Consider the following 20,888-nt stretch of genomic DNA (forward strand, 5'->3'; position numbering starts at 1 on the left):
ATCTTTGAAAATAATGAGAAATCTCAGCTCTGGACAAACTGCTGTCCCCGCAGCCCCAGCGGCCGGGCTGGGCTGCAATGCTGTGCGGTGCAGCTCGTGGGAGAAGTGATGCAAATGTCACCTCTGCTTCCCCAGAACACATTTCATGCGTTTGAACAGGGCGTGCTCATCCTTCCCAGCGCTTTTGCACAGTGCTGGCATTACTGGCAATGCTGGCTTCCAAGCTATCATTTGATCCAAGACCTTGCCAGCTTCCAGGAAGGATGTGACCGCACCATTCCATGAGCAGCCCCTCCTGCCCATCCCCACGCCGCCGTGCTGCCGGGGCTCGTGCCCTGCGATGGGCACATGCTGGTCATGGGGAGCACCAGCAGCCATGCGCTTTGACCCATCTGTAGCTCAGCAGAGGGCAGGGAGTGGGACAGGAGCAGGGGACAGCCCTGGCACTGCAGGAGGCGGATGTGCAGGGCATGTCCTGGAGCTTGCTGGCTGCTACCGCCAACAAGCAATGCTGGCACACTTTGGCCATGGGGACAGAAGGCTGCGCCCTGCTCAGCAGCTCCTGCGCCTGGAGACGTCAGCACCTTTCCCAATTCCAGCCCGTTCCCTCTTGTTACCATGGCAGCTTGTGACCTCACTGAATTCCTTGGAGATCTGCCAACCGTGTTCAGCGGAAACAAAGCTGATCAGCGCGGTTCTCCTGATGCCCTCCGTGTCTGCAGGGCTCGGTCACAGCCGGGCAGGGGCCGCTTTCTGTGGCAGTGTGAGCAGGCAGCTCCATCGTCACCCCAGCTGCTGTGTGTGCACATCACCGCGGCCTCTGGCCCACCTGGAGCTTCTGGCAGCCCCCAGGAGATGGGCAGCACCTGCCCCCAACCTTGCCCAGTCTCGGCTCCCAGCAGTGCTTGTTTTGCTCCGCTCTGTGCAGCGCTCCGGGCCTGAATGCAGTTTAAAGATTAAAGTTGCGAGATGCACGGAGGTGAACAGAGACATTGTGGTCTTCTCCCCCCTGTGACCTCCAGCAGTGGCTGTGATGAGGTGCTGCAGGTGCTGCTCTCTCGTTGTGCCGTGGGACCACCCCGACTTCAGGGACTGCAGTGGATGGGAGTGGGATTACCTCCATCTGCCCTGTGGGGTCAGGAGGTGTGGGGCCGTGTGTGAGACCCACCACGCGGGGCGGACCCACAGCCAGCACTGGGTGTGGGGCTGCTTCCCCAGGATGCTCAAGGGCTGGGCTGCTCTGTGGGGCTGAGCACAGCCACGAAGCTCTGAGGTTCGGGGCCGGCCCGAGGGTCACAGCCAGCCCGGGAGTCCCGCTTACTGAGAGTCCCACTTATTGGGGGTCTCCCTTAGCGGGATCCTGGCAAGCCGGGGCTTACAGTGGGCTCAGGGCCCCCACCAGCCGCGATTCCCGATGGCTCCGGGCTCCCTCTCGCCTCGGGGCTCCTTTGCCCACAGCTCCCCTCGGGCCGGGGTCCGTCCGGCGGCGCGCGGGGCATCCGTCGACAGCCGCTCCGAGGTCGGCAGCGCCGTTACCCGCGGGGGCGGCCCCGGGGAGCGGCGCCTCGGGGAGGGGAAAGGAGAGGAGGGGGGGGCCGACCCCAGGCGGCGCGGCGCGGCCGCCCCCGCAGCCGTCGTTGGGGCAGAGCCATCCGCCCATCCGTCCCCGGCGCGGGGCGTCCCGGTGCCGCCGTCCGCGGCGGTGGCGGCGTTGGCACCGTCACATGACTCCGCCGCCTGCGGGAGACGCGGCTCCGGGACGCGGCGCTCCCCCGGCACTGCCGCCGCCGCGGGAGGAGCGGAGCGGAGCGCAGCGCGGGGCCGGGCGGCGGCGCGAGGAGATGAGGAGCCGGCGGCTCTCCGGGGGCAGCGGGCGCCGCTGATGCGGGCGCGGGGGCTGCGGCTGCTCGCCAGGTACCCGCCCGCCGCCTGCCCGCCGGGGACCATGTGAGGAGCCGCGGAGCCCACCAAGATGCAGAAGGGGATGCGGCTCAATGACGGGCACGTCACCTACCTGGGGCTGCTGGCGAAGAAGGACGGCGCCAAGAAGGGCTATCTGAGCAAGCGGAGCTCCGACAACACAAAATGGCACACCAAGTGGTTCGCGCTGCTGCAGAACATGCTCTTCTACTTCGAGACCGACTCCAGCTCCCGGCCCTCGGGGCTCTACCTGCTGGAGGGCTGCGTCTGCGACCGGGCGCCCTCCCCCAAGCCCTCCCTCTCGGCCAGGGACTCCCTGGAGAAGCAGGTGGGTGCCCGGGGCCGCCCGACCGCCCGCTGCCCCCGCACCGCCCGCTCCCGGTGCCGCGCTCCCCCCGCGGAGCCGCCCGGCCTCTGCCCACGCGTGATCGCGGCCGGGGGACGCGGGGTGCGGCGGGGTGGTGCTCCCGGGGCGCCGCCGCCGGTCCCTGGGGCGGATCGCGGGGGTGGGGGGTGACGGGTCCCGCAATTAGCCCCGCTAATTACCCCCGCTAATCGCCGCAGGGCGCCGCCCCGCGGTCGCGAGTCGTGCTTTGCGCAACGGAGCCCACGCGTGTCCGCGGCGCGGCCCCGCCGGGCGCTGTGCGGCTGCCGCCCTGTGGGGGGACGGGGAGAGCGGAGCGGCCGCGGCTGCCCCGGCTCCATCGGGGTGCTCCGTCCGCGCCGATCGGCCTCAGGGTTTCGGCACGGAGCCGAGGGCGGCACGAGGCTCCCAGGGGCACCGCCGGGAACGGGTCGGTGAGGAAAGCCGCGCTCTGAGCGCTGCGTGCAGCTCTGGGGTTGGGTGCCGCTCTTCGCCCCCTGCCGCACGCCCGCCTGGAAACGCGGTGCCCCCCCAGGGCACGCAGAGCGGCGCTGCGCCCGCAGCACAGGTGTCGATGCCTGTGGGTGCGGTGCGTCCCGGCGGCTCCGTGGGGCACCGCAAGCAGCTCCCACCGGCACGGCGCTGTGCCGTGAGCTGCAGAGCTCCGACCGCCCGCCCGCGGCTGTTGCCTGCGGGTTTTCTCGGCGCTGGGCCGAGTTGTGCCTGGGGTCGCCAATCCCCATCCGTTGCTCCCGCTGTGTCGGATACCCCGTCCAGATTTTGGAGGGCCGGTGCTGGTTCGCCCCGCGGCCGCGGTGCGTTGCGTGTGGGCACGCGCTGAGCCCGGTGCCCGTGTGGGGCTGCGGGAAGCAGTGCTTGCACAGCCCCGGCTGCCTGCTCGCAGGAGGCCCCGCGCCTCGTGCTCCGGCTCTGCAGCTCTTGCATAATGTGGCCCAGCAGTCACACGGGGAGCGGGGCCGATAGGGCGGCCTGCAGAGAGGCGGCGAGCCGCTGATCCCCGACGCTCAACGACCCAACGCCCGGCAGCACTGGGGCCGCAGCAGCTCGGAGCCGTGGCACAGCTCTGGCAGCGATTGCTGCAGCCGCTCCGCTCTGGCTGAACGCTGCTGTTGTTGTTGTGCGGCAGCGGTGCCCTCGCAGCTCTGTCGCCTTTGAGTGGCTCCTGCATGCTCCCGCTCTGCCTGCAGCAGCAGCAGCAAAGGCTGCTGTGTGTCTGCTGGGGGTCACCGCCCCCTGGTTTGTTGCTGTGCCCCAGGGCAGCTCCATAGCTTGATCCTGGCTCATTAGCCAGGTTTTGAGTCCTCTTATTTGTCCAGGAGGAATTTTCTGTTTGGGGAACACTGAGGGCAGGCTGTCACCATCCCTTCTGGTTTCACAGTGCACCCGGAGGATCCGTTTGTGTTGATCTGCCCGTGGGGCACAGCAATTCCTGCCCCATGAGCTGCCTGCAGGGCTGCTGCTCTGCACTGATTCACCGGGGCCAGCGCCTGGCTCTGCACCGTGTCTCATTATTGGGACAAATGCAGATGGAAGCACCCGGGCACCGGGTTGCCCACAGCTCCGCAAACTGATTAATCTCCCAGCAGATGGGATGAGCAGCAGAATGCTGATGGTGCAGCTCTGCAGCCCGCTCAGTGCAGGATGGCTGGGGGGGGACAGCTCTGCAGAACAGAGGGGCTGCTTCCTCCCGTGCCGGTGCAGAGCTGCGCCCGGCAGCAGTGGCTCTTTCAAAGGTGTGGAGGAAATTTCTAGCATCGCCCCTGATCACCATTAATTGCTGTTGGAGGGGATTCACCCATCCGGGCTTCAGCCGTGAGCACGGGGCTCCTTTCAGACAGCACCTTTGGGTTTGGATTCCTTCCGAACCAAAGCAAAACCCAAAAGGTTCCAAATTCTCCACAAAGGAGAAATGTCAAAGGCTGTGCCTTCCCAACGCTCTCTGTTTTCATGATCACCTATTTTGCTTTGCTGCAGGTTTCTTTTTTTTTTTTTCTGGAATGCAGCGTGCTTAGCATGCAGTGCATGTGAGAGGGAAGGAGTGAAGTTATTTGGCAAATGGAGGTGCAGAACAGAGGATTCGGGCACCGCGTCCCCAATGCGGGGGGCTCGGGGTGCGTGCTGCTCGCTGGCTGTGGGCTCTGTGTTCACACGGTCTCAGCCAAAGGACAGGGTGATGTCAGGGGACAAAAAACCCTTCCCCCACATTTGTCATGGAAATCCAAATAAGGACATCCGGGGACAACAGAGTCTTCTACAGAGGTTGTACGAACAAAGGAGCTGAAGTCACAGCCCGCGTTTTGCCCCAGCAGTCACCTAGAGGAGCTGAGGGGGCACCGCAGTGCTTTCTGCACCTCATAAGCGTTTGCCTGCACCTTGGCTGGCAGCTCCCTTTGGCACACGGCCGAGGTGGGGATGCCCCTGGTTACGGTGCTGCTCCCAGCCCCGTGCTTTGCCCAGGTGTCTGCAGTGAGCTGTGTGACAGCAACGCAGAATTGCACCAGGGGCGTTGGGAATGGAGCCCTGCTGACATCAAGTTTTGGAATATTTGGGCAGACCTTGGCCTGTGAGCTGTATACATGCGTGTCCCTGTGCAGCATCCCCAGGCACGGGTGGGGTGGTGCTGTGGGGAGCCCAGCAGAGCTGTCCTGTGTGTTGCAGGGGCTGCAGGCTGCTCCTGCTGCAATGTTCTCAGCCTGGAGCCCGGCCGTGCTCCATGTGGAAGTGCCTTGTGCCTGCTGGGACCTGGCCGATGGCACCGAGCGTGGGCACAAAGCGTGGTGCTGCATCTTGTCCCAGCAGGTAATGAGGTCTGGGGTGTCAGATGGGCTCCACGGTCCCAAGCAGCCGTGCTTCTGCTTGTGTCAGGCCTGACACTGCTGTTCCCTTCCTTACTTTGAGTGCTGGAGATGTTCGGTCCCGTCTTGTGGTTCGGTGCCCCTGGAGCACCTGGTGCTGTGCAGGGGGGATGGCAGCAGCACCCTGCCTGTCCCCCTGCAGCACTGTGAGGGGGCACCACTGCACTCTGCACAGAGCTCCCTTTGCGGTCGCACACACGTTCATTGCAGCTGTCTGGTGGCTTTGGCTGGGGATGTGCAGGATGGAGGAGCTCAGGTGTCCCCCACCGTGGGCATGGGAGCAGGATAAGGCTGTGGGAATAGGACACAGGTGTGGCCCTTGAGTGTCAGTGGGTCCTGCTGAGCCCCATGGGGAGCTGGGGTGGGTGTGAGGCAAGCGTGGGAGAACCCTGTGCATGGCTCCCAGCTGCCTTGCTGGGGATCCTGCACATCTCAGCACCCTGGGACAGCAGGACACGAGTCCTGGGGTGCTCAGAGATGCCCGGCACAACTCCCAGCAGGTGCTGCTTTGCCTCCATTCTGTGTGCTTGGCAGAGGGCAGCGCGGCTGCGCCAGCAGCACCAGCATGGGGACATCAGACACGAGGGAGGACATTTGTGCGGAGCCATCCCTGCACGTTAATCACTTGGGTAGTCTCCTTCATTAATTCAAAGTCATTTGTTGAGGTTCTGGAAGCAGAAATAGCTCCCAAGCAGCATTTTGCTGTTGCGCTCTTGTCTCGATAAAAATAGCTGGGCTGCTGCTGGGCTGTTCTGCTGGAGCAACAGGGAACCGAGGTGCTGGGGAGGGGTGTGGGGACCAGGGCTGCAGCAGGTGCCAGGCCAGCTCCCTGCACGCTGCACCTCCTGCGCTGTGCCAGCTGTGCTGCTGCGGCCATGCAGGATTGGGGATGCAGCAGTGCAGCCTGCACCAGGGCTGAGCTGCTCTGAGCTGTGGGTGATGGGCATTGGGAGCAGCATGCAGGTTCCTGCAGGAGTGGCTGTGCTGTGGAGATGTGCTTCTGCCCGTTGCCCAGCTCAGCACCCGGTGGCCACACGCAGCATCCAGGTGCTGGAGTTTATTGGACTTCTGGAGCTGGGATTTTTCGCGCTGGTGTCTGCCTCAGACTAAATGACTTCAGTGTGATTGAGCTGGGGGTTTTGGAGGCCGGGGCAAAAGCAGAATGCACTGTCTGCCGGTGCTGAAAAACACTTGCAGCATCTCCCTGTGAAGCTCGGGCAGCTCTGGCCCTGGAGGAAGGACTCAGAGCATCGCCTGCTGCTGCTTTCAGCACTGCTCACCGTGACCTGAAATGCTCCCGTGCCGTTCCTGCAGGCAGAGCCGCCATCGGCTGCACCCTGGGGATAAAGCAGGGGGGATGCTCAGTGCCCAGAGCCTGCGGGGGGGACTGCAGGAGGTGCTGCAAAATGCCCGTAATGAGGGACCCGAGGTCTTGTTTCTCAGAAAGCAGAGCAAGGGGAGGTTTGATGAAAGGTGATTTGCGAGTGCCTCCACGGACGTGTGCTAATGAGAGCTTCCAATGAGCAGAAAAGGCAGCGAGAAGGAGAAGCGTGAGCTGCAGGAGCTGTGCCTGCTGCAGGATGGGGGTATTCTGCCTGCCCTCAGGCTGCTGGCGCTGCTGGCTCCAGTGCCACCTCTGTGCCCCCAGCACAGTGAGCGCTGCTGAGCCGTTCCCGCGCTGTCAGTGCGATGTGTGGCTGAGATAACGGCGGAGGCTCGTAATTCAGGAGGAGATAACAGGCAGTGGGAGTTGTATTATTCAAATATAAAATAACTTCCTCCTTTGGAGCACGTTGCGCTTCCTGGGCGTTGGATGGGAATGATGGCAGTGACAGCACACGGTGTGCACAGCTCCAGGGCCAGTGCAGGGCACGGCAGCACCGCGGTGAGGCACGGCCACCCATGCAGCTCTGGAACCTGGATGGGTGTCTGTCAGGGGCGTCCTGCTGCCCCTAGAAGCCTTTGGGCTGGGAGAGAGGAGGTGGAGGGGTGATGTGGCTCAGAGGGAGGGAGGGCTCCCCCAGCAGTTGCGGGGCACGAGGATGTGGCACCGAGGTCCATCCCAGTGTGCAAGGCTGAACCAGTCAGCTCTGGGGCTGTGCTGGGAGGATGCAGCACAGTGGAGGTCCCTGCAGGAGCCGTCAGGTTGAGCGAGGCCGAGGCTGTTTCTGGCTGTTACCTGGTGAATGCAGCCCCTTGTGGGCGCTGCAGGCACACCGGGTGCTGCGCTCCTTGCCCCTCACCCCCATCCTTGCGGCTTCTCCCAGCAGCCATGGTACCTGCTTGCCCTCGTTGAACTCCGCAGCAGAGCAGCAGACAGCATCAGAAGGAGCTTTTTCCAGCAGGTTTCTGCCTGGCCCGGCAGCTGGCGGCAGTGCTGCGCGTTACCTGTCTCCTAGGAGACAGCAGGAAAGCACAGCAACAGCGCAGGTTGGGGCCGCGCGGGCTGCCGCCGCCGCACAATTAACACCAATACTGTAAATGTCAAGGGAAGCTGAAAATAGCTGCTGCGCCTGTCCTGCCCTGCTGCGGCCACCAGGGTGCCCAGGGCCGGCGCTGCTGCGCGTGGGGCACGGCTCTGTGCGGGGTCCTGACAGCGGGGATGTGATGGGATGTGGCAGGGATGTGATGGGACATGGAAGGGATGTGATGGGACATGGAAGGGATGTGATGGGACATGGAAGGGATGCAGCAGCGCATCCCCTGCGCAGGGGAAGGCCCCCTCCTGTCCTGCAGCCCTGGGCTGTGCTGTGTTCATGTGCATTTGGGATCTGGCAGTGCCCAGAGGACGTTGGTACTTGCTCTGTGTTTCATAGCAGTGTCCCCCCTGCAGCTCCATGGCTGTGCTCCTGGAGCAGTGCTGCAGCTGTGAGCAGAGCAACGCGCTGCTGACCACAGGGACCCTCCTGACCCTGTCCTGCTCCCCCCACAGCATTACTTCACCGTGAACTTCAACCATGAGAACCAGAAGACGCTGGAGCTGCGCACAGAGGATGCCAAGGACTGTGACGAGTGGGTGGCGGCCATTGCCCACGCCAGGTACCAAGGGCTGCCTTATGCCATCCGTGTGTCACTGCTTCTGCACCCCACCCCTGCCATGCGCGTGGGCCAGCAGGCTGCAGGGCTTCCATTGGGGATAGCAAAAATGGTTGGGAATGGGATTGTCGGAGTGGGCATTGCTGTGCTGGGCCGTATTGGTGCAGCATCCGCTGGTGGGAGGACTGATGGCAAGGAGGGGATGGCAACGTGGGGTGCATGCGGGTGGCTCAGATGCATGCAGCTCTCTGTATCCTGTCTGTGGGTCCCGCTGCGCTGTGTGTCTGGGGGGTGCGACGTGCCTGGGGCTCCGGGGCCACGCTGAGAGCCGTGTCTGCTCACAGCTACAGGACCCTGGCCACGGAGCACGAGGCGCTGATGCAGAAGTACCTCCATTTACTTCAGATCGTGGAAACGGAGAAAACTGTTGCCAAGCAACTCCGACAACAGATTGAGGATGGGGAAATCGAGATCGAGCGCCTGAAGGCGGAGGTGCGGGGCGGACCGGGCGCTGCAGCGGGCACTGCGGGCAGACGGGGGGCTGTGTCACACGGGGGGCTGTGTCACACGGGGGTTGTGTCACACGGGGGGTTGTGTCACACGTGGCTGCTGGGGTGGGGGCAGCGCTGGGTGGAGAAATGGATCCTGGGGAGGGGTGGGGGCTCCCTGCCATTGCATTCTGCCTGCTGGGATTTGCACTGTGTGCTGCAGCAGGGCAGTGTGGGCTGCGTCAGGGCTGTGCAGGGATGGGGACAGGTGGGGCAAATAGGGTACACCTTGCTTAGGGCACAGCACTGCCAGCCATTAGTTGCTAGGGTCCATCAGTTGATATGGAATCTGGAATAATTTCACTTGGTGTCTACCTGAAACCCAAACCTTCCTTTCTTTCTCTTTATCCCCAAAATTAGGTTATTACTTTTTCTTTTCTTTCCAGTATTCTTTGAAAGTTTTTTTCTTTCTCCTCCTATCTGTCTATAAAGTCAGAATTTGGTTTTCCTGACGTTTTTTTCTGGGTGGCATTTTTTCCAGACCTTTTCCCGTAGCCTTTGTCAATGGTTGCAGGGCTCTGGGTGGGGGTGAAGCAGCGCATAGCAGGGCGAGAAGCACGGGCAAGGAGTGCAGCACGCTGTGCTGGCTGTGGCTCGGGCAGGGTGGGGGCACGGCTGCATCCCTGCTGCCACCCCACCGAGGGCAGCATCCACTGCGCCGTGTCCATAGCGCAGCACTGCCGGGTCCTGCTGTGAGGACACTGCAGGTGTGCTGCCGTCCCTGTGCTGCAGATCGCTTCCCTGCTGAAGGACCACGAACGCATCCAGTCGGTGCAGAGCAGCGCGCCCAGCGACGATGACAGTGACATCAAGAAAATCAAAAAGGTTCGGCACAGCCGGGGCGTTGAGCTGCCGGGCCGATGTGGGGATGCTAGAGGGGAGCTGGGCTTTGAGCTGGGCAGCCACAGCTGCGTTGGGCTGAGCACCCACACGGAGCTGCTGCCAGGCAGTGCTGCCTCGCATCCGTGTCTTGGTGGGGTCACATTCACCTGCACAGAAGCACTGCTGGCTGCTGCCGGCACCATGGGCTGCGGCCTGCCCAGTTAGGTTAGGTTAGTCAGCCTGTGCTAATGAGCCAGCCTGCACTAATGAGCACTGCTACCCCAGGTGCAGAGCTTCCTGCGTGGCTGGCTGTGCCGCAGGAAGTGGAAGACCATCATCCAGGACTACATCAGGTCCCCGCATGCCGACAGCATGCGCAAGAGGAACCAGGTGGTGTTCAGCATGCTGGAGGCCGAGGCTGAATACGTGCAGCAGCTGCACATCCTGGTCAACAACTTCCTGCGGCCGCTGCGCATGGCTGCCAGCTCCAAGAAGCCGCCCATCACGCACGATGATGTCAGCAGCATCTTCCTCAACAGGTGGGCTCTGGCTTGGGAGCTTCTGGGTTGGATTCCTTTTGGGTCCTCTCCACCTGGGAACGTTCCGTGATCCTGTTCTGAGCAATCCAACCAAATTCATGGTGTTGGTGCAGGGAGGGTAGCGTTACTGCCAGGCCTGGAGGATGCAGGGATGGTTTTTTGGCTGTTGGGAATTAAACACGCATCGCTCCACTGGCGGCACGTGGAGACAAGGGGCAGCCACCAGCAGCGGGCATCCATTTCACAGGGAGCAGGAGTATGCAAAGGGGAATCCTGGTTAGCTCCCAGCCTGCAGCCAGGGGGAGCGGGCTTTGCAAAGAGGTGCCTGGTGCTGTGCGTGGAGGAGACGCTGGGCACAGAGGAGGCGATGCTGCGTTGTGGGGTTGAGATGGTGGGGTCCCCCAGGCTCAGGGGCTCAGGGTGCTGCCGAGCGCCCACTTACTGTCCTGGGACCTCCCTGCAGCCCCCCTGGCAGGACTCATCACCAGGCTGCCCCACACACGGCTGGGGGGTGACTTGGTCCAATTATTATCTCTTCTTGTTCATCTGCCCTATGCCTGTGGGTTTCTTTGCAGCGAAACGATCATGTTTTTGCACCAAATCTTTTACCAAGGCCTGAAAGCGAGGATATCCAGCTGGCCGACACTCGTGCTGGGTGAGTGCCCCTCGGCCCTGCTCTGCTCCCTGCTTCTCGCTGCTGTCCTAACGAGGCTCAGCAGACTTTGTGCTAATTGTTGGCAGCGGTGAAGCGCAGCACTGCACGTCGCTGCCGGCCCCTGAGCCTCGTTAACGTCAGGCGTGGGCCTGAGCAAAAAAAAAAAAGAATAAATGGAGAAAGCCAATTGCTGCCTCTGTCTGCAGCCGACCTCTTTGACATCTTGCTGCCCATGCTGAACATCTACCAGGAGTTTGTGCGGAACCACCAGTACAGCCTGCAGATCCTGGCGCACTGCAAGCAGAACCGCGACTTCGACAAGCTGCTGAAGCACTACGAGGCCAAGCCCGACTGCGAGGAGCGCACGCTGGAGACCTTCCTCACCTACCCCATGTTCCAGGTGACCGTGGCTGATAGCCCCCCGTGCCCCAGCCCAGCCCCAGCCCTGTGCTGTGCTGCTGAGCCCCTCTCTGCTCTGTTCGCAGATCCCCCGGTACATCCTGACGCTGCACGAGCTGCTGGCGCACACCCCGCACGAGCACGTGGAGAGGAACAGCCTGGATTACGCCAAGTCCAAGCTGGAGGAGCTCTCCAGGTCAGAGCCGTGGGGTGACACAGGGCTGTGCGGTATGGATGGAGGTGGTGGTTCTGGGAATGTCCCTTCGTTTGTGAGTTGTCCCAGCGCAGCCACCCAGCCTGTTTCGAGGGAGCTGCGGAGCAGCTTGGGTGCGTGTCACTGGAGCTCACCTCCCTCCTTCAGGATAATGCACGATGAAGTGAGTGAGACCGAGAACATCCGAAAAAATCTGGCAATAGAGCGGATGATCATCGAGGGCTGTGAGATTCTGCTGGACACCAGCCAGACCTTTGTACGACAAGGTACCGTGCTCTTGCTGCCGTGCCCTCCTCGGTCAGAGCAGGTGCCATGGGGCGCTGCAGTCCCTGCCACCCCACGGAGCCAGCCAGAGCCAGGGATGGGGGCTCTCCCTGCAGGGTCCCTCATCCAAGTGCCGATGTCAGAGAAGGGGAAGATCACACGCGGGCGGCTGGGCTCTCTGTCACTGCGCAAGGAGGGTGAGCGGCAGTGCTTCCTCTTCTCCAAGCACCTGATCATCTGCACACGTGGCTCTGGCGGCAAGCTGCACCTCACCAAGGTGGGCAGTGGGGACAGGGCATGGCATTGTCATTGTCAGAGCAGCAGGGGCCGGGGCAGCGGCTCCCCACCCCACTGTGGCTGGATTTACCATCCTGCCGCTGACCCCAGTTCCCACTCTGCAGAATGGCGTCATCTCCCTCATCGACTGCACGCTGATCGAGGAGCAGGAGAGCACTGACGAGGACGGTAGGTACCCCCCCGCTGCCCCGCAGTTCCTGTGCCCTTCCTTGGGGTGGGGGGCTTTGGCTGTGCATCTCCCCATCCAATGTCACTGCGCGCGCTTGCTCTGCTCCAAAGCGAAAGCTTCAGGACAGGACATCGACCATCTCGACTTCAAGATTGTGGTGGAGCCGAAGGACGCGTCGTCCTTCACCGTCATCCTCGTGGCATCCTCCAGGCAGGAGAAGGCTGCCTGGACCAGCGACATCAGCCAGGTATGGCTCACCCCTGGGGGCCAGCATGCATGCTGCGTGGCCGCAGAACATCTCCAGAAGGTGTTTCTGGCGTCTGGTGGCTCAAACAGTGGAAGTGAATTATGGGATGCCAAGAGCTGCACCACATGGATACAGGGTGTCCTGTGGGCTGCCTATGGGCTGCGCCTAGAGTTGACTTCTCCCCTGATCCCTGCATGTGGTGACGCCTTATGAGCTCTGTGCTTGCTTTGCACAAAGTTGGATTTTAGGAAAAAATTCTTCTCCAAAAGAGAAAAAATGGGAGCGGGGTGCTTCTCCCACCACTGCCCCCTCCCACGTCCCCCACTGTTTCTCACAGTGCGTGGACAACATCCGCTGCAATGGGCTCATGATGAATGCCTTCGAGGAGAACTCCAAGGTCACCGTGCCGCAGATGATCAAGTGAGTACTGTGGGCAATGCTGTGTACTTCATGGCCACAGGGCTCTGCCCTGCCCCAGCTTTGCCACTTATCTGGGGCCCAGCCTTCCCCGGAGCAGCCCCGAGGCAGGGCTCCATCCCCCGGCACCCCCATCCCCAGTCCCTGCATGCCTTGAGTGTGGCTGCTCCTGCCCTGCAGCTCTCGGTCTCATTCAGGCTGGAGCCACAGATCTCTTGTTTCTCTGCAGGTCTGATGCCAGCTTGTATTGTGATGATGTTGACATTAGGTTCAGTAAAACGATGAATTCCTGCAAGGTCCTCCAGATCCGCTATGCAAGCGTGGAACGGCTGCTGGAGCGGCTGACAGACCTGCGCTTCCTGAGCATCGACTTTCTGAACACGTTCCTGCACTCGTACCGCGTCTTCACCACCGCCCTGGTCGTTCTCGACAAGCTCATCACCATCTACAAGAAACCCATCAGCGCCATCCCTGCGCGGTGAGGCTCTGTGTGCGCCGTCTCCCACCTGGTGGCGCTCCGTGCCACGCTGTGCTGCAGGGTGAGCGCCGGCTCCCGTCTCCTCCTGCAGGTCCCTGGAGCTGCTGTTTGCCAGCAGCCAGAACACCAAGCTGCTCTACGGCGAGCCTCCCAAATCCCCCCGCGCCAACCGCAAGTTCTCCTCGCCGCCGCCGCTCTCCATCACCAAATCGTCGTCCCCCAGCCGGCGCAGGAAGCTCTCCCTCAACATCCCCATCATCACTGGGGGCAAGGCGCTGGACCTGGCGGCGCTCAGCTGCTCCTCCAACGGCTATGCAAGCATGTACTCTTCCATGGGCCCCTTCAGCAAGACCACCCTGGACATCAACAAGCTGTACGTGTCCAGCAGCTACCCCAACAAGATCCCTGATGAAGGGGAAGCGGTCGCGGAGAAACTGGAGGAGATGCCACCAAGCAAGCAGAGTGAGTCCCTGCGGGAAGGGCAGGCGGTGCCCCGGCTGTGACCTGCTGGGGTCACATTGCCATCATACGGGTGCCTGGGCTGCAGCTCCGGGGTGCCAAAACCGGGCCGCACCGCACGCAGTGCTGGCAGTGAGCGCTGCCTGCTCACCAGGCTCAGACGTGTCCGTCCGGGAGGAGTCCGACACTGACCCCAACCAGAGCGATGAGGCGGAGGCTGAAGCTTCACCAACAAAATCTCCCACCACTCCCATGTCCATCAAGTGCAAGAACTCCTCAGGTGAGCTGTGAGCGCGGCGCCTGTGGCGAGCTGCGGGCTGCTGCGGGGATGGGGGGACCCGGCTGGGCTGCAGCTGCGGTTGAGCGCTGCCGTTCCCCCTCCAGATTTCTCCCTGTTCTCCTACAACAACGGTGTGGTGATGCCATCCTGCCGGGAGCTGGACACCACCCGCAGCTCCCTGTCTGCCGCCTCCGCCTTCGCCATCGCCACGGCGGGCGCCAACGAGGGGACCCCCACCAAGGAGAAGTACCGGCGCATGTCGCTGGCCAGCGCAGGTGCGGGGTTGGGTTCTGCAGGGTCAGGGTCTGCGTGCGCCCGTCCCCGCTGGGTTTGGCTGCTGCCCCCAGCAGTACTGCGGCTCTGCAGGTTGCACGTTGCCAAGCCCCTTGCACATGCAGCTCGACTGCATTGGGGCACTTGCAAAAATAAGGCTTTTCCTTCTTGCAATCCTAAAAGTAAAAATCCTGGCAGCACTGTGGCTGTGCTGAGCAGTGCTCCTGCTTTCAGGCTTCCCAACCGACCAGCGGAACGGGGACAAGGAGTTCGTCATCCGGAGAGCAGCCACCAACAGGGTCCTCAATGTGCTGCGGCACTGGGTCTCCAAGCACTCGCAGGTGCAGCGGGGGGCTCCGGGCAGTGGTGTCCCCGTGGCACAGGGCAGCTCAGGGGGGCTGGGTGTGCTCTTTGGGGTCCCTCAGTGCTGGCACAGGTTTGGCAGTGGGCTCAGCTGTTTGAAGAAGAAAGTTTGGATCTTTTTTCTTTCCTTAAGCAAATGAGCGGACGCAGGGAGATGGGAAGTGCTGTGGATGCAGCAGGGCACCACGGCACGGGGCTGTGGGGAAGAGCATCACTGGGGTTTGGTTCTTGGGGGGAGGCAGCAGGCTGAGATCAGGGTCAGCGGCCGTGGTGTTGCCTGGTGTCCCCCATCCTCGTAGCGCTGCGGTGCACTGTGAGTGAAATCGATCGCAGCTGTGCCTGATTTGGCAGGACTTTGAAACAAATGAAGAGCTGAAGTTCAGGGTGATCAGCTTTCTGGAGGAGGTGATTCACGACCCCGAGCTCCTGACTCAGGAGAGGAAAGCAGCTGCAAACATCATCAGGTGAAGGGCTGGTGGAGGGTTCACTTCTCCTGGTGCAGTTCTGGGCTCCTGTGGCTGCTCCCAGGGTAAAAGTGGGCCTGAGGACATGGATGGGAACCTGGGCAGCCTGAGCTGATGGGGGGCACCCAGCCTGCGGGTGGGGGGGGTGGTTCTGGGGTCCTTTCCCACGATTCTAAGTGCTGCATCCTTTTGTGCCACAGAACTCTGACACAGGAGGACCCGGGGGACAACCAGACCACGCTGGAGGAAGTGGTGCAGATGGTGAGCTCTGTCAGCTGCTCGGTGTGCACGGCAGCCTTGGTGACCCGCTGTTGGAAACGGCAGCACCAAAGCAGCCCCCATCCGGATCCGTTCATCTGCACCACTGGCGGTGCTGCAGGGGCACAGAGATGGGCAGCCTGCAGGGTGCAGGGTGCAGGGATGCCGGTGGGTTCCCAGAGCCCCCAGAGCTGCACCAGTGCTGCTGGCTGTGGGCTCCAGATGCTGTGCCAGCGTCGCTCCAAGCAGAGCGCAGGGAACGTGCTGTGCATTTACAGAGCTCAGGGTGAGCACTGTGCTGCTGCTGCTTTCTGCACTCAGAGAAAACAAAGCCTGGAAAAAAACAGAAGCACTCCAGCGTGGCCTGGTGCGCCTGAAACAACAGTGCTGCTGCCCTCTGGTCTGCACGCTGCTTTCTGCAGGCTTTGAGTCCCTTCAGGTTTTAAGGCTTTTGTCTGCAATCACTGGAGCTGCAAACTGCCCTGGAAGTGGAGCATGCAAACAAACACAGGGGTTTCGCTCTGCTGCTTCCCCCGAGGAGCTGAGCTTTAAGGACAACACCTGGGAAAGGCAGTGCCCTGCAGGGCTTGGGGTGCCCGTTGGGGTGCAGGGGCTGCGAGGTCCCCTCGTGGGGTTTCTCCACCTGGGGACAGCAGGGGCTCCGGGCATGGGGCAGGAGCAGCCCATCGGCTGGGGGCATCCTGCTCCTGCTGCTTTTCTGACATCCCCTGGGAGATCCATCCTGGCAGCAGTGGGCTCTGCACTGTGCCCACCTCGGGTGCTCACAGAGCTGCTCTGCTCCTGCTGCAGCTCCCTGCTGCTTTGTTCATTAAGCAGATGTAGGGCAGAAAGGTGGCAGTTACACAAACCGGTGTGCTGGGATCTGACACTCCATTAAGTCAGCAGTGGGGATCAGATGGCTGTGTGTGTCCACATGGACACACGTATGGATGTGATTAATGCTCTGGGATCCCCCAGCGCTGTATGGGGTCAGGGAGAGAAGCGGTGACGGGTGGGCTTCGTGGCACAGATGGCTTTGCCCATCGTATGAGCCTGAGGTACAGAAAGTCCCAACTCGGTGCCCATCCCTGGGACACCCATGGTCAGGCTGGATGGGCTCTGAGCACCTGGTGGAGCTGTGGGGTCCCTGCTCGTGGCATCAGTTCCACAGGGTCTTTGGGGGCTCCTTCCAACCCGAACTGCTCTGTGATGGTCCTAAGCAGCCCTCGTTGTTGCCCTCACTGTAGGCTGAGGGAGTCAAAGCGGAGCCCTTTGAGAATCACTCGGCGCTGGAGATAGCAGAACAGCTGACGCTGCTCGACCACCTGGTCTTCAAGAAGATCCCCTACGAGTGAGTGGGGCGCGGGGTGTCCTGCTGGTGGGGCACGGCGCGGCCGCGGCAGCGAGCGGTCACCTGGCACCGCCCTTTGCAGGGAGTTCTTCGGGCAGGGCTGGATGAAGCTGGAGAAGAACGAGCGCACGCCGTACATCATGAAGAACACGAAGCACTTCAATGATGTGAGCGGGGCTGCGGGGCTGCGGGGCGGGATGGCGAGCGGTAAAAAGAGCGGAGCGTGCGGCACGCGGGTGCGGGCTGAGCCGCTGCCCAAAGCGCTGCTGATGCCGGGGCTGCTGCCTCCCGAAGGTCAGCAACTTGATTGCGTCCGAGATCCTGCGCAACGAGGAGCTGACCGCGCGCGTCAGCGCCATCGAGAAGTGGGTGGCGGTGGCCGACATCTGCCGCTGCCTGCACAACTACAACGCCGTGCTGGAGATCACCTCCTCCCTCAACCGCAGCGCGATCTTCCGCCTGAAGAAAACCTGGCTGAAGGTCTCCAAGCAGGTGGGCACGGGCAGGGCGGGCGCTGGGCTGCAGCGGGGCGCCGCGGTTTGGTCGGTCCGTGCAGGAGGGAGCTCCGCGGCTGGAGGGGCGTTCCCCGAAGGGAGGTTGCTGCTGCGCGCCCTTGTGCATGTGGGCACTTCTTTCTTTCTGAGGGCTCCTCGGACCAATTATGGCCGAGCAGAAATAACTCCTGTGTTGATTTACTGGGCTCAGAAATAGCTTCTATCGAGCCTGCCGGAGCCCGGGGGCTGCCGGAGCCAGAACTGCTGTGTGGGCTCCTCCTGAGTCTGAAATATCTCATATTTTTGCTGCAAAGAGCTAAACCTGTGAATTAAGACAGGCGCTGGCAAAGGAGGAGGCGGGGAGCTGTGGGCTGTGCCGTGCCGTGCTGAGCTGTGCCGTGCCGTGCTGTGCTGTGCTGACCTTTGCTGAGCTGTGCTCTGCCGTGCTGTGCTGTGCTGCCGGGGCTCTGCTCAGCACCCGCTCTGCTCCTCCACGTGTTCCCAGCAGCCGTGCACCACTCACAGTGCTGCTGTGAGGAAGGGTCCCACGGGCAGGGCAGGTGGGGGTGGCAGGGGGTTCCTGCCTGTGCCACCCCACGGTACGCTTTGGGTCTCTTGCAGACGAAGGCTCTGATCGACAAGCTGCAGAAGCTGGTGTCCTCAGAGGGGAGGTTCAAGAACCTGAGGGAGGCGCTGAAAAAGTGAGTGAAGGCCGTGCCCCTGCTCGGGGGGCTGCGCTGCGGTGAGCAGGGCTGGGTGCCCTTCTGACGCCCGGTTTCCCCAGATGCTCATCGTATGGCGTTCGCGTGGTGCCGCACAGAGCGCCGTGCGTGGCCCAGGGGCAGCGGGTCTCCTCTCCCTCCTCTCCTCTCCCCTGGGGGCTCTGCCCCTCAGTGCCCTGCAGTGCGCCCACCCGCACTGCGCCCATCAGTGCGTGCTTGCTTTGCTTCCTGCCTCCCTGCGTCCCCTGAGCTCTGGGGTTGATTAGTCACTGCCCTCAGTGAGCCCTGAGGTGCTGGGACAAATTCATCCACTCTCATTACACTCCTCCTATGCAATTCTGGTTAATTTTTCTGTAGCTGGCAAGGAGATGGTGGGGTTGAGCCCTGGAGCTCCTGTGCCTTACAGAACCCTTCAGATCCAGTAGCTGCAGGGCACAGCCCTCCTCTCTCCCCTGCAGGGCCCACACGAGCTCCAGGTGGGGACATTTCTCTCTCACTTGTCTGTGATTTGCTCCTGCAGCTGCGACCCCCCGTGTGTGCCCTACCTGGGGATGTACCTGACCGACCTGGCCTTCATCGAGGAGGGCACCCCCAACTACACTGAGGACGGGCTGGTGAACTTCTCCAAAATGAGGATGGTGAGTGCTGGGCACGTGGGCAGCTCTGGGCAGCACCGGGGGTTGTGCTGGTGGTGCTGGTGGTGCATCACCAGTGATGGCTGCGCTGTGACCAATGGTTTCGTTTCCTCTCTGGACAGATTTCCCACATCATCAGAGAGATCCGCCAGTTCCAGCAAACATCCTACAAGATCGAGCACCAGCCCAAGGTATGAGAGCCACGAGCTCCCGCTCTCCCCATGGCAGAACTAAGCCTGGGTTTCTGGCAGTACCTTTGGTGTAGCTGCGGGGCTTCTGTAAGGAACACAACATGTTAGGTGAGCATAGCGTTGGCTGTGGGGCTGTGGCATGGGGAGGACGGAGGGTGCCAGCAGTGAGCTCCCTATGTGCTGCAGTGCCATTCGGCGTGCCTGTGCCATGCTGCAGAGTGCAGGTCCCCTGAGCTGCATTGCTGGCAGAGCAGAGGGATGCAGCTCCCCAGCACCAGAGCCTTGGCCACAGCAAGTTAGCATTGTCCCTGTGTCCCTGTGCCTTTGCTGTCACCTTTCCCAGCAGGCAGGACTGCTGGTGTGCTGTGGTTCTTTCTGCAAACACGGGTGAGCTCAGCACTCAGCAGCATGACCTCGGCTGGACAGTGCAGGGAAAGGCAGGAGAAAGAAAGTGCATGCCATGCCCTGCATGGCTGTGAGCAGCAGGTGGCAGTGGCTCCGTGCAACAGCTCTGCGCAGAGCATGGCATCCTCCTGCATCCTGTCTGAGTGCCCCAGGCACGCAGCCGGGCTCTGCTGGCACAGGTAGAAGCTATTGTGGGGCAGCAACTGTGCGCCCACTGGGACTGCAGGCTGCCAGCCTGCCCTGTGTTCCCCTCCCCCCCCAGCACTGGTGGCCTCTGCCACGTGTTGTCCCCAACACCCCAGCAGTGATGGAAAGCCCCGGCCGCCCTCGTGCTTCATCTGCCACCACACGGCGTGACCACAGTGTGCAAGTGTGGGCTGTGGGGTTCTGCAGGGCTGCCGCTCTGCAGAAGGAGCAGAACCCAGCTGCCCACATCCCTGGCACAGCACCACGTGCCCCGTGATGCCATGGGGTCCATGAGGTGGCAGGAACCGGCAGCAGGCTTTCTGCTAACAGCAGAGCTGTGCCGTGCTCGCTGGCTGGCAGCACTCTTACAGCAGGAACCTGTGTTCCCTGATTACAGTGCCTTAAGATCACAGAATGGCTTAGGCTGGGGGGACCTTAGAAATCATCTATTTCCAACCCCCCAGTATGGTTAACCACTGGGCTTTGGTGCTCTCAGCAGAGAGCGCACTGTGCCTGCTAAAACGGGGGACAGAAAGTAAAAGAGCAACTGAGGACTTTGCAGCTGTGGGGTGGGACAGGTTCATGCAATCTGCTGCGGGGTTGCAGCACTGCTCTTCAGCGCAGGCGCTGCTCGGCCCTTCCCTTTCCCCACTGCAGCACCACTGCTGCCCCACACGGGCTCTGACGCTTGCCCCCGTTTTGCAGGTGACGCAGTACCTGCTGGACCAGTCCGGAGTGATGGACGAGGAGGCCCTCTATGGGGCTTCCCTGCGGATGGAGCCCAAGCTGCCTTCCTGAGCCGGGCGCTTTGCCCCCGCTGTACATAGCTGTGTTCCCGTTGGATGCCGGAGTGCCCCCCCCCCCCCCTCCGTGTGCGCTTCCCCCAGCAGCCCCGCTCTCCCCCCCCCCCCCCGCTCTTCGGCCTCGCGTAGGATTCCCCGCATCCTTTAAGGTTTCGCGCATCCACACTTCGCCGGGGGGCCCGGTTTCGTTTCCACGATGTTCTTTTCGTCATTCGTTCCTCTCCGGAGGGCCGGGGGCAGCGGGGGGGGCGCGGCTCCAGCCCCGCCGGCTGCGCAGTGGCTGCAGGGCTGCAGCTGAGCGCCGGGCAGCACCGCAGCCCCCGGCCCCCCGCAGCCCCCGCCGTGCTCCCAGCTCGTGCCCCTCGTGCCGGCCCGCCCCGCTCCACGACGTAGATTTAGCCGAAGATGACCGAGTGTTTTTATTACATATACTGTAATCCTGTCTAACCACCTTCTAGCAGGAATATAGTAATGTAGTGCTTATTCTGTGAATATTACCATGTATTTTTTACATTGTACAGTATATAAACACAGTTTAACTTTAAAGTGGCAGGCATGCTCCACTCTAACAGACAGAAAACTTTTGCTGTAAGCAATACCTCGTGGTATGAGAATTCTATTTCAAGCCCTAAACTATTTCAACTTACAGCTTGTTTGGAAAAATATTTCCATTTTTTTGTAAAAATATATGTTTCCTGATTACCTCTTGCTAATAAATCTATTCTATCTCAGGGTGAACGAGGCCTGGGGATGTTTTTA

General features: G+C 61.8%; 1 protein-coding gene across 1 annotated transcript; it reads left to right on the plus strand.

The window, feature by feature from the left end:
- Positions 1–1,972: 1,972 nt before the first annotated feature.
- Positions 1,973–20,124, plus strand: RASGRF1 (Ras protein specific guanine nucleotide releasing factor 1; the record flags this gene model as incomplete). The annotated part of the gene is made up of 27 exons (XM_079541056.1): positions 1,973–2,248; positions 8,093–8,199; positions 8,541–8,688; positions 9,477–9,569; positions 9,852–10,105; positions 10,681–10,760; positions 10,967–11,160; positions 11,246–11,355; positions 11,521–11,639; positions 11,754–11,914; positions 12,039–12,102; positions 12,214–12,350; positions 12,688–12,770; positions 12,997–13,245; positions 13,337–13,707; positions 13,859–13,984; positions 14,089–14,259; positions 14,492–14,598; positions 14,972–15,084; positions 15,285–15,345; positions 16,590–16,693; positions 16,776–16,860; positions 16,988–17,185; positions 17,809–17,888; positions 18,430–18,547; positions 18,667–18,735; positions 20,032–20,124. 27 exons carry the CDS (start codon positions 1,973–1,975, stop codon positions 20,122–20,124), a joined length of 3,771 nt encoding a protein of 1,256 aa, XP_079397182.1.
- Positions 20,125–20,888: the final 764 nt, after the last annotated feature.

Source organism: Tetrao urogallus (assembly GCF_951394365.1).
Source record: "Tetrao urogallus genome assembly, chromosome: 11".
Taxonomy (NCBI): domain Eukaryota; kingdom Metazoa; phylum Chordata; class Aves; order Galliformes; family Phasianidae; genus Tetrao; species Tetrao urogallus.